This window comes from Mobula birostris, chromosome 4, assembly GCF_030028105.1.
Source record: "Mobula birostris isolate sMobBir1 chromosome 4, sMobBir1.hap1, whole genome shotgun sequence".
Lineage (NCBI taxonomy): Eukaryota > Metazoa > Chordata > Chondrichthyes > Myliobatiformes > Myliobatidae > Mobula > Mobula birostris.
This window is the reverse complement of record NC_092373.1, coordinates 35,929,307-35,943,073: the sequence shown is the minus strand read 5'-3', so window position 1 is coordinate 35,943,073 and position 13,767 is coordinate 35,929,307. Positions and strand designations below refer to the sequence as shown.

General features: G+C 42.7%; 1 protein-coding gene across 12 annotated transcripts in view; it reads right to left on the bottom strand.

Moving 5' to 3' along the window:
• tnk2b (tyrosine kinase, non-receptor, 2b) overlaps positions 1-13,767 on the bottom strand; it is a 244,249-nt gene that overhangs the window by 54,194 nt on the left and 176,288 nt on the right. For 11 of the 12 annotated variants that reach the window (XM_072255152.1, XM_072255156.1, XM_072255157.1 and 8 more), the window contains exons 7-9: positions 8,449-8,575; positions 7,766-7,912; positions 7,037-7,131 (exon numbers count right to left, since the gene is read on the bottom strand). In XM_072255152.1, the coding sequence (XP_072111253.1) occupies positions 7,037-7,131; positions 7,766-7,912; positions 8,449-8,575 (369 nt within the window). The remainder of the gene's footprint in view (positions 1-7,036; positions 7,132-7,765; positions 7,913-8,448; positions 8,576-13,767) is intronic. The other variant, XM_072255151.1, reaches the window with a different exon arrangement.

The following is a 13,767-nucleotide window of genomic DNA, read 5'->3' as shown; positions in this document are numbered from 1 at the left end:
AGCAAAAGGTTGAAGATCTCAGTGAACACACCAGCCAGCTGGTCAGTGCAGGTCTTTATACGTGGCCAGGTGTTCCAGGATTGAGTGAAGAGCCAATGAGATGGCATCTGTTGTAGATTCTGTGGATTTCTCAATATCACGTGATAGGAATCAAATCGTCTGAAGAATTACTTTTGCAAATCCAAAATTTTTGCCATTCACTTGCTATTTCTGTTTGAAGTAGGCTGGCAGTTACATTATTGCTATTGACAGTTTGAGCTCCATCATCAATAAGCAAGGAGCCCCATCTTCCTGTACAGTGATTAACTGGCAAGAACTTGTGTTACTGGATGTTGCGGGATAGCAGACCTTGATATAATTCATTAGTTGGACAATTATTTTGATGTGTCTGTGACATATCAGATTTGCTGTTCAGTATTTGTGAGGCAGCTTCAAAACTTTGTTACCTCATTTTAAGTAAACCTGGTGTTCCTCTTGCAATGTCCTACCACAATGTTAATTAAATTCATCATCAGCTTGATGGCAAAGGTCGGATAAGAGAAATATTGGCCCAAGAATTTACAGATGGTGGTAAAAGGTTCCTAATTCACACCCAATTTTCAGCTCATAGGTATGTTCTCAATCTACGCATTTAGTAAAATAGTAGTACCACACAATAGAACACAGTACATTACAGCAAGGTATAGGCCCTTCGGCCAACAGTGACGTGCCGACCATTCAACCTACTCCCTAAGATCGATCTAAACCTTTCCTCCTACATAGTCCTCATTTTTCTATCATCTGCAGTATGTGCCTATCTAAGAGTATCTTAAATATCCCTAATGTATCTGCTTCTAACTTCAACCCTGGCAGGGTGTTCCATGCACCCACCACTCATTAAGTAATAAGTTTACATCAGACATCCAAATACTTTCCTCCAATCACCATAAAACTATACACCCCCACCTCCTCCCCAGTATTAGCAGTACCCTAGTTCAGACACCAGCCCTCAAATGTTTGTGAGGAGAACTTTGCAACATGGACTGGTCTGGTACAGAATTTGGTCTGTTTAAGTTTGGTGCCAGGATCTTGGCTGTTCATCTGATTTTACTTAGTCATGCCTAGTACACTTGCTATTAACAAGCAGCTTCATATACTGACATTTACGAACAATGAAATAAATCTTGGTGCATTTTCCAAGATCATTCACTTTCTGGTGAGGGATTTCACCCAAAAAAAGATTACGTTGGTTCACTGTGAGTATGGACAAGGTTTGTTGAAGCAGCTTGTTTGTACGGTATACTAGATACAACATCTCTAACCACCACATTTTGGGGAAGTTTTACATGTCATGAATCAAAGGAAAACATTACATTCATATTTAAAAACAATGTTAAAAGTTATGGCAGCATTTAGATTCTCAAGATTATTGTTGACACTAATAATGACTAGGTAAAAATTGCTTAAGCATTAGTTTTGCTAATAATTTCATAAAACTACAGTTAACATAAGCTAGATAGGCAATCTTCATTTTAGAAACAAATGGAATAGCAATTGAAGAAAACCCTTCAAGTGTAAGAAAAAGACAGAGCATGGAAAATGCAAATATTAGTACACAACACGATATTTCCCAACATAATATCAATAAAAAAAAGTGCCTCTTTGCACAATAATTTACAAGATTAACACAACTTTCTTAGGGTGAACACTAAGGACATATTTTTATTTGAGGTCTTGGGTTCAGGTGGCTCCGCCTCCAGACATTTCATTCTGTTTTTGAATAATGACCAACAGACTAGTAACTTGATGGGAGGAAATGATGCAGAGCTGATATTAGTATTTCTCTTTACAGAAAGATGATTTATGCTTGCTTATTGTTCTGAGTTAACCTGCTGATCAACCCTGCCAACTTACAATGCTTTGGCAAGAAAGGGCTTTTAAGTTAATAGATATAAACACAGGCCAACATTTCTCAGTTTATCACTCCACTACAGAAAAAGCTTAAACCAAGAACTTCTGTCAGGTCAAAAGGAAAATACCATTAAATCTTGTAAATCTAGCGTGTATAAGACTTGGTGGTGCAAGACTGGCAGACTTTCAAGATTACTCTCAGTTAATGCTAAGACTCACTTCTAAATTATATTTTAAAATTACATTAATTAATATAGTAGCAAAATAAATTTTTCAGTGAACTCAATAAATTTCAGTGAAGCACAGAAACCAAAGGCCCTGGTGTGTTAGAGGGAGTCAGCACTAAATGTGCTGGATCAAAGTTCAAAATAAATTTATAATCAAAGTACATGCATGTCACCATACACAAACCTGAGATTGATTTTACTTGCAGGCATACTCAATAAATCCAATAACCATAATGGAATCAGTGAGTGACCGCACCATCAGGGCAGATAACCGGTGTGGAAAAGACACTTAAAGTGAGTCCATAGGTTGTGGGAACAGTTCAGTGATGGATGCCAAACCACTGGGATTTCTCAACAAAATTGATTGGATATTATCGAGTGATTTTTATTAACGACCTGGAAGTGGGGGCAGAAGGGTGGGTTGGCAAGTTTGCAGACGACACAAAGGTTGGTGGTGTTGTAGATAATGCAGAGGATTGTTAAAGATTGCAGAGAGACATTGATAGGATGCAGAAGTGGGCTGAGAAGTGGCAGATGGAGTTCAACCCAGAGAAATGTGAGATGGTACACTTTGGAAGGACAAACTCCAAGGCAGAGTACAAAGTAAATGGCAGGATACTTGGTAGTGTGGAGGAGCAGAGGGATCTGGGGGTACATGTCTACAGATCCCTGAAAGTTGCCTCACAGGTGGATAGGGTAGTTAAGAAAGCTTATGGGGTTGTTAGCTTTCATAAGTCGAGGGATAGAGTTTAAGAGTCGTGATGTAATGATGCAGCTCTATAAAACTCTGGTTAGGCCACACTTGGAGTACTGTGTCCAGTTCTGGTTGCCTCACTATAGGAAGGATGTGGAAGCATTGGAAAGGGTACAGAAGAGATTTACCAGAATGCTGCCTGGTTTAGAGAGTATGGATTATGATCAGAGATTAAGGGAGCTAGGGCTTTACTCTTTGGAGAGAAGGAGGATGAGAGGAGACATGATAGAGGTGTACAAGATAATAAGAGGAATAGATAGAGTGGATAGCCAGCACCTCTTCCCCAGGGCACCACTGCTCAATACAAGAGGACATGGCTTTAAGGTAAGGGGTGGGAAGTTCAAGGGGGATATTAGAGAAAGGTTTTTTACTCAGAGAGTGGTTGGTGCGTGGAATGCACTGCCCGCACTGCCTGAGTCAGTGGTGGAGGCAGATACACTAGTGAAGTTTAAGAGACTACTAGACAGGTATATGGAGGAATTTAAGGTGAGAGGCAGGGTTTGAGGGTCGGCACAACTTGAAGGGCCTGGACTGTGCTGTACTATTCTATGTTCTATATTTTTGTTATACTGCACTGTAGAAACTGGATATGTGTGGAGGCATACTTCTAATTGCTCCTAGCTCTGAATGACAAGAAATGCTAACTTCTTTATCTCTTCATGTATGCTGTCTGACATGCATTTTGATTTTGTATATTTCCCACTTTATAGACTTGCTTCCAGTAAGTTGTTGCATGAATACAAGATACAAGGCACAATGAAAATGTATTATTTTGTGAAATGCACTGGGCACTAAATAAATACAATTTTGGCCTGAAGGGATGTTGGACAAAGTTGATCTATCCAAAGGACCAACTTCTGTTGGTGATTGGTATAACTTGTTCCATTAATCAACTACAAAGATAACCGTTCACTATGCATAATACAACTTTCTTTTCAGACAGTGGTATAATAACTAAAGATGCCTTTAATGACACAGATCTGCCATGAATATTTGTAATTATCAGTGACTGGTGTTATCCTGCATCATGGAAATAATATTCTACATATGCACCATTCATGTTTGGGGCCTGATCCACTGGCCAAAACACGTTGCACACACAGAATTATATTTGTGACGGGCAGCGCACTGAATAGTGGAAGCTCTCGTGGGGATCAGCTAACATCAAGAACAGCACACTATTCAGAAACTCTACACTTCAACCTGTTTCCAGAATCACTTTGCAACATGCCAGTGTTGCACAAGTGGAAAATTACTCATGGGTGGGTGGATAGAAGGCAGTGCCAAGTTTAAATGAACAACCTCAGTCAAAAAATCCAATTCTGGTTGTATCCAGAAGTGCGCCAAGAGATCTACACTGTTTATTGGAGCTATCACATTTAATTTCGCCGGCTGATGGCGTAGTGGCATCAGCGCCGGACTTTGGAGTGAAGGCTCCCGAGTTCGAATCCAGCCGACTCCCTTGCACGCTTTCTATCTGTGCTGGGTTGAGCATCGAGCTAGCAACTCGGTCTCGTAAAAATAAGAAAGCCTGCTAAAAAAGACGCCATCATGACGGCGTCCCAATGACTCCACTCGAAGTTAAGGGCTGTCTTCTTCTTCTCTTCTATCACATTTAATTAAAACAGAAGAAAGTCTCTTCCTCTCTCAGATTCTCATCCACATGCCACTCAAATACAAAAAGCGATAAACTTTCAATCAATGTTTTCATCTCAGTTTATTGATGAGCAAAGCCCCTTCGCTCATCATCTGAATTTCCACTTCTTTTTTGAAATTGCTCAATTATACTGCAGTTTTAGATTAAGATTATGAGGATACGCAGTCTTCTTTTATTGTCATTTAGTAATGCATGCATTAAGAAATGATACAATGTTCCTCCGGTGTGTTATCACAGAAACACAAGACAGACCAAGACTGAAAAACTGACAAAAACCACATAATTATAACATATAGTTACAACAGTACAAGCAATACCATAACTTGATGAAGAACAGGCCATGGGCACAGTAAAAAAAAGTTCAAAGTCTCTCGAAAGTCCCATCATCTCACGCAGATGGGAGAAGGAAGAAAACTCTCCCTGCCATGAGCTTCCAGCGCCACAAACTTGCCAATGCAGCACCCTGGAAGCACCTGACCACAGTGTGACTCTGAGTCGTCCGAAAACTACGAGCTTCCGACCAGTCCTCCAACACCGAGCACAGAGCACCATCAACCCCAGCCCTGGCTGCCAGCAACAGGCAAAGCCAAGGATTTGGGGCCTTCCCTCCAGAGATTCTCGATCACACAGTAGCAGCAGCAGCGAACCGGGCATTTCAGAAGTTTCTCCAGATGTTCCTCCGTGCTTCTCGCGTCTGTCTCCATCAAATCAGAATTGTGCAAGGCCCCTATTTAACAAATACGATATCATTTCACCGGAGAGGTCGCGCACACTGTGTCGCGCTGTCATCTTCTCCTCCTCCCGAAGTTTACATTCAGAAGTATGCCAAATTCGGTTGCAACACTACACACACGCAGCCTTTTCTTATGCATGCCTGGATATTAGACACCTGTCCTGAAAAAGGGTCTTTGCCTACCAAAGCAACAGGTCCACAGCAGATGCCATCTCATTGGCCCTTCACTCAACCCTTGAACATCTGGACAGCATCAGGATGCTCTTTAGCATCTACAGCTCAGCAGTCAACACCATCAGAACTAATCAATAAGCTCCCAGATCTCAATACCTTCTTGTGCAATTGGATCCTCAATTTCCTCACTTGCAGACACCAGTCAGTTTAGATTGGCAACAATATCTCTTCCACGATCTCCATCAACAAAGGTGCACCGCAAGTCTGTGTGCTTAGCTCCTCTGCTCAGCTCACCTTACACTTATGACTGCGTGGCTAAGCACAGCTGCAGTGTCATATTCAAGTTTGCTGATGACACCACTGCCATAGGCTGAATCAGAGGTAGTGACAAATCAGCACGTTGGAGGGAAACTAAAAATCTGTCTGAGTGGTGCCACAACAAGAACCTCTTACTCAATGTTAACCAAGACCAGGGAGATGATTATTGACTTCAGGAGGAGGAAACTAAAGGTCCATGAGCCAATCCTCATCAGAGGATCAGAAGTGGAGAGGGTCAGCAACTTGAAATTCCGTGGTGTTATAATTTCAGCGGATCTATCCTGGACACAGCAAAGGCAATTATGAAGAAAGCACCGCAGTGCCTCTACTTCCTTAGGAGTTTGAGAAGATTCAGCATGACATCTAAAACTTTGACAAACTTCTATAGAAATGAATTGAATTGACTCTATTTCTTACATTCTTCATATACATGAGTAAAAATCTTTATGTTACGTCTCTATCTCAATGTGCAACGTGCAATTTATTGTAATTTGTAATAAATAGTATGTACAACAGGACAGTCAATATAGCATAGAAATACAACTATATCAGCATGAATTAATCAGTCTGATAACCTGGTGGAAGAAGGTGTCCCAGAACCTGTTGGTAGATGTGTTGTGAAGACTATATTGACTGACTACATCACAGCCTGGTATGGAAACACCAATATCCTTGAATGGAAAATCCTACAAAAAGTAGAGGATACAACTCAGTCTACCATAGATAGAGCCACCCCCACCACTGAGCACTTCTACACGAAGCATTGTCGCAGGAAAGCAACATCCACCATCAGGGTCCCCCACCACCTAGGTCATGCTCTCTTCTCGCTACTACCATCAGGAAGTGGTACAGGAGCCTCAGGACTCACATCACACCAGCAGGTTCAGCAACAGTTATTACCCCTCAAGCTTCAGGCTCTTGAGCCGAAAGGGATAACTTCACTCAACTTTACTTGCCTGGTATTGAAATGTTCCCACAACCTACGAACTCACTTTCAAGGACCCTTCGTCTCATGTTCTTGATATTTATTGCATATTTATTTATATTATTACTATTTCTTTCTTTTTGTATCTGTACAGTTTGGTCTCTTTTGCACATTTGTTGAACGCCCAAGTTGGTACGGTCTTTAGATGACTCTATTATGGTTATTATTCTGCTATGGATTTACTGAGTATGCCCTCAAGGAAATGAATCTCAGGGTTGTATATGGTGATGTATATGTACTCTGAAAATAAATTTATTTTAAACTTTGAACATAACGGATGCAACTTGCAAACACAAACCTGCCCTCGATGACTGTGATAACATCATTCATTTGAATCTGCAGTTTGTCGAGTTCACTGAAGTCCTGCAGCGCTCGCATGTCCGTAGGCTGCGCCTGTTTAATTAATGCATTGTGTTAGGATTGAAGGCACCAAATTCAATCATAACAAAGTTATTAATTTCAATGACATTTCTGACAATGAAACTGAAGCAGCAGGACAGGCTACCAGAAAAAAAAACATTTCAATCCATATAGAGAGGAACGCCCAAAAATCATTGTGGGAACATGGGAACTGTGCTCATCTGTCCACAAGAAGGGTGGAACACAGGGTAATCATACTTCCACCCGTAACAATATGCATGAAGCAAATGGATGAAGCCTTTTTAGGTTAAGAATTAGTAAACTGCAAAACAAGAACAATATTTCATTTTAAGTATAAGCAACATGTAGAAAATAGTATTTAATTTGAAATCTTTGCAGTAGATTCTGAATGAACACTCTGCTCATATAATCTGACAGTTTGCATTTTCTCCAGCTGTTTCACATTCCGATAAAGTCAAGCTACCTTCTTTAACAAACACAATGAGAAAAAATAAATACATTTTAATTTTTAATGCTGTTTTCTACTGACGCAAGCAATTTTTATTGGTTCTCATCTCTCCATTCTTTGCAGACTGTGCTTGATCCAACTTGCTGAAACAGATATGGTATCAATTAGAATAGATCCCCACGCATCAGTACAACATACCTCAATCAGAAAATCTCGGAGTGCCACGAACGTTGGTCTGTCCTCGGGTTTGTGCGCCCAGCACTGCAGCATCACATTATAAATATCCTGTGGACAGTCTTCGGGTCTTTGCAACCGCTCACCCTCTTTATCAATTTTATGCAAAATCTGGAATAGGAATAGTATCTTTAGTTGCAATCTACAAACACCATGGGCCAAAAGAATAAATAAGGCACTATAATTATACATACAATGTACACACAGAGCTAAGTGCACATGCATATACTCATATATAATAGGAGTTTTGTTCATAAATTAATTGCAGACTTCGTAATAGCAATACAAAGATGTCATACATACATGGGGAAATCCACAATGAATAATTTGAAATCCCCAAGAAATAATTTTAAAAAAAACAAAGCCCTGCAAACACATTTGAAATACAGATAAGAACATAGTGGAGAATTCACATATATATTTCTGGAGATACACACGCGCTGCCCGTGTTTAATAGATGTTCTGATACAGACCAAAAAGAGTGATGTACACTCACTGTAAGGCACATGCAGAGAACAAACTCGATACCCAGCTGCAGGATGCAACACATGCAAATAACTTAAATCCACTACAGGGATAGACACAACAAAATACACAATCCAGAATATTCTGAAAAACACATAGTAAACAGAAATGGTGTCCAGTACCTGACTCCCATTGAGGCCTACCCAAGGTTCTTGACCATATGTATACATCTCCCACAGAGTGACACCAAACATCCAGGTATCACTGGCATGTGAGAATGTTCGAGTTTTCAGACTTTCAGGAGCACACCTACAGAACAAGTAGATCAAAGATATTTGATAACAATATTTAAAAGAAAGAGTTGTAAATGCATAAAGAAGGAACAAGAAATGTTCAAGGTAGCAAATATGGCGAGAAACATGATTAACTTTTAAGGTCAAAGACTATATACTAAAGTTTAGGAAATGTTGGACATTAAACAAGTTTTGAGTTGCAGAAAAGAAGGAGAGATGGATAAAGAGAGCAACTCTAATATGATAGAGACCAGATCTTTCACACTTTAATTTTTCTGGCTCTTTGCACCGTTCTGTTGGAATCCACAGTTTTATTACCTTTTATAAGATATCAGCTGAATTAACACAAGACTATAGTCATTGTTTAATCATCTGTAATTTTTTAACTAACATGTATTTTTCAGAGTATGTGGTAGCTTGTGCCCACTTCCTAGCAGAAAACAGTGTAAGATATAATGGCTTATCATCTTTCTCATTTTTAATTGGCTAAGTCAGGGGTCCCCACCCTTTTTTTTGCACCGCGGACCGATCTAATATTGACAATATTCTTGTGGACCGGCTGACCCCGGGGGGGGGTGGGGGGGTGCGTTGTGGTGTTCAAGTATGGTTAAACTCACCGGAACATGTCTTTTATAGCTAGGGTCGCCAATTTTCTCACTCCCAAATGCGCGACAAAAGTAGCAGTCAAATCCTGGGACACTTTACCCGTGGAAAGACTACAATGACCATGAAGCCTTGCGCGGGCACCTGTGTACGCATGCATGACGTGCGCATGTGTTGTGCGCATGCGCGTATGTGCCAATTTTTCCCCACAAATCGGTTCTGCCTTCATCTTCCCGACTATACTGTACATACATTATTTCTACTTTATATAGGCTGTGTATTTATCATATCATTACTGCTTTTACTATATGTTAGTGTTATTTATTTTCGGTTTTATGTGTTATTTGGTATGATTTGTTAGGTTATTTTTTGGGTCTGGGAACGCTCAAAAATTTTTCCCATATAAATTAATGGTAATTGCTTCTTTGCTTCACGCCATTTCGGCATGAAAGGTTTCATAGGAATGCTCTACCTTAGTGGGAGAAATACGGGACCAGGGCGGTCCCATATAAGACAAACCAGTTTGGCTCAATGTACGGGATGTCCCGGCAAATATGGGACAGTTGGCAACAGTGCGTGACAGAGAATCAGGAAAAGGGGCAGCTGACTCATATCATTTCCTCACAACCCGGTAGCACATGCTTTGCGGCCCGGTGGTTGGGGACCGCTGGGCTAAGTGGTAGAACATTACCTATGTGATGTAATTGTGCAACCATTAATTGGTTTATTCATATCTAAGGAATTATGTTGAATATAAAGGTGATGGATTTTTCAGAGGGTCCATTCTTTTCTTAGTCTTTTCGCCTTCTCCATCTTTGCTTTCCATTGAATCTCCGGTTTACTCCTCAGCTCTTCACTTTGTTTAAACTTTAAAGTAAATGATCATTATGAATTAAAACTCCTCACCATCTCTGATCCCTAGAAGAAACCTCAGGATCAGAAAAATAACAGAGATCCAACAGCTCTAACTAAGTTCAACATTATTAATAACATCACTTCTGAAATAAATTGTGCTAAACTATCATCACAAACAATGAATAGCTGAGCAAAGGCAAAGGGATGCTGGTGCATTGCAAAATCAACACAGATGGAGTTGGAATGAGCGACTCAGAGAGAAGTAGTCAAGGCAGAGGAGTTTCAATACCTATCTAACTAACCCCGGTGGGAAGTTGGATTGCTGTAAGCACCGAGCCAATCAGTTCAGAGTCTGCTGCGCTTTCGTTTTCATGGAAACGTGGCTTAGAGACAGAGTTCCAGATGCCGCCATTCAGCTAGACGGGCTCGCTTTGTTTCGGGCCGACAGAGATGCAGCTCCGTGCGGTAAGGCTCGCAGTGGTGGCTTGTGTATACACATCAACATGGAATGGTGCAAGAACTCTGTGCTGGTCTCTATTTACTGCCCATCGCTAGTGGAGTTTGTGACTGTTAGATGCAGACCATTTTATTTACCACGGAAATTCACCACTGTCCTTATAGTCGGTGTGTACATTCCCCCCAGCGCTAATGCTAAGGAGGCGCTCTGTGAACTGTATGGGGCTATTAGCGAACTGCAGAATGCACACCCTGATGGACTGTTCATTGTCGCCGGAGATTTTAACCACACGAACCTCAAGTCAGTGCTCCCCAAATTCCATCAGCATGTAGACTTTGTGACGAGGGGGCGTACATGTTGGACCTTGTTTATACAAACATCCCCGACGCGTACCAGGCGGAGCCCCACATCCCCCTCGGTTACTCAGATCACATCTCTGTTACGCTAATCCCAGCATACAGACCGCTCATCAGACGCTCCAGGCCAGTTCTGAAGGAGGTGAAAACCTGGCCAGCAGGAGCCATCTCTGCTCTTCAAGACTGCTTTGAGCACACTGACTGGCACATGTTCGAGGAGGCTGCAACCGATGGCGACTCCACCAGCTTAGAGGAGTACACAGCATCAGTGACTAGCTACATCAGCAAGTGCATCAATGACGTCACTGTGGCCAAGACCATCATGACACGCTTTAACCAGAAGCCATGGATGACCACGGAGGTGCGTGCGCTGCTGAGGACCCGTGACTCCGTCTTCAGTGCAGGCGACAAGGCAGACCTAACAACAGCGAGGGCCATCAGAGAGGCAAAGTGTGCACACGCCTAGCAAATCCACAGCTACTTCCAGGACAGCAGTGACACGCGGCGCATGTGGAAGGGCGTTCAGAACATCACCAACTACAGGACAACATCATCTGACTGTGCGGGTGATGCCTCCCTCCAGATGCGTTTAACAACTTCTACGCTCGTTTCGAGGCGGAAAATGACGTGGTGGCGAGGAAGGCCACTCCTCCCAATGACCAGGTGCTGTGTCTTACTGTGGCCGATGTGAGGAAAACTCCATGCAGGTTCAACCCACGGAAGGCTGCTGGACCAGACAATATACCTGGCAGAGTGCTTAGAGGATGTGCAGACCAGCTGGCAGATGTTCTTACTGACATCTTCAACACCTCCGAGCAGCACTGTCGTTCCAACGTGCTTCAAGGCCGCCACCATCGTCCCCGTGCTGAAGAAGTCTTCAGTGTCCTGCCTCAACGACTACCATCCCGTTGCACTCACATTCATCATCATGAAGTGTTTCGAGAGGCACATCAAGACCCTGCTGCCCCCCTCAGTGGACCCCCTGCAGTTCGCGTATCGACTCAACTGCTCAACAGACGACGCTATCGCCAAAACCCTCCACCTGGCCCTCACCCATCTGGACAAAAAAGACACGTACGTTTGAATGCTGTTTACAGACTTCAGTTCAGCATTCAACACCATCATTCCTCAGCACCTGCTTGGAAAGCTGAAACTGCTGGGCCTGAACATCTCCCTCTGCAACTGGATGCTAGACTTCCTGACTGGGAGACCTCAGTCAGTGTGGATCGGGAGCAGCATCTCCAACACCATCACACTGAGCACGGGGGCCCCCCAGGGCTGTGTGCTCAGTCCACTGCTGTTTACTCTACTGACCCATGACTGTGCAGCAATACACAGCTCGAATCACATTATCAAGTTCGCCGATGACACGACCGTGGTGGGTCTCATCAGCAAGAACGAGTTAGCATATAGAGAGGAGGTGTAGCGGCTAACGGACTGGTGCAGGGCCAACCACCTGTCTCTGAGTGTGAACAAGACAAAGAAAAGTCCATCTCCCACTCCCCATCCTCACCACATTCTACAGAGGATGTATCCAGAGCATCCTGACCAGCTGCATCACTGCCTGATCGGGAATTGCACCATCTCGGATCGCAAGACCCTGCAGCAGATAGTGAGGTCAGCTGAGAAGATCATCGGGGTCTCTCTTTCCGCCATTACAGACATTTACACTACATGCTGCACCTGCAAAGCCAACAGCATTGTGAAGGACCCCACACACCTCTCATACAAACTCTTCTCCCTCCTGCCATCTGGCAAAAAGGTACCGAAGAATTCGGGCTCTCATGACCAGACTGTGCAACAGTTTCTTCCCCCAGGCTATCAGGCTCCTTAATACCCAGAGACTAGACTGGCATCTACATCATTTATTATTATATTGTAATTTGTCCTCTACTGTGCTTATTGTCTTGTTTATTATTTATTGTACTGCCCTGCGCTGTTTTGTGTACTTTATGTAGTCCTGTGTAAGTCTATAGCCTAGTGTAGTTTTTGTATTGTCTTACGTAGTCTAGTGTAGCCTTGTGTTGTCTCACTTAGTTCAGTGTAGTTTTGTGTTGTTTCATGTAGCACCATGATCCTGGAGGAACGTTGTTTCGTTTTTACTGTGTACTGTACCAGCAGTTTATGGTCGAAATGACAATAAAAAGCGACTTGACTTGATCTGGAGACGTTGAGAACAACTTCAGGCTGGGCAATGAAGTCTCGGCTCAGAGTGAAACACTGAGCAGCATGGTCTAGGCCCGCTGTAATTCACTGTGACGGGGACAGGGCAGGGTCCTAATGTGAAGCACAATCCGCTGTTTGGACATTTTAAACACTGGCCCAGATAGACTAGAAAGGCAGGGTGTCGGAACCGGAAATGAGATCAGGCTGATTATGCTCACTCTCCCGCGATGTTCACTCTTCTCTCCGTGACACTGAGACTGTGAGACTGCCCTGGCTTCTATGCTCTGTGTCTGCGAGCTTCATGGCGATTTGCCCCATTAATATGATGAACTGAGACTGAGGTCTGGGCTTACTCAGGCTGCTCTGGCAATTCAGATCTAAGGACCTGATTTGGTTCAGAAAGCTGTTGCTCACTTCTATTTGTGTTTCCTTCCCCCTCTTCTCTGCGCATTGGGTGCTGGGTTTTATTTTGTTTAAATTGGGTTTTTTCAGGTTTCTTGCTTTGTGGCTGCCCGTAAGCAGACAAATCTTAAGGTTGTATAATTCATACATTCTTTTGATAATGAATGTACTTTGAATATTAATCTTAAGGGACTGAACCTCATTTTCTCAATAGGCACATTATTGCTATTGGAACACAACACCAAATTTGAGGTTATCAGCTTTTCCAGTTTTCACCAGAAATGGCTGGTTCTGCTGAAGGTCAGCAACCTATAACACTAATTCCATTCTTTTCTCCAATGTGCTGCTTGGCCTGCTGTGCCTTGAGCA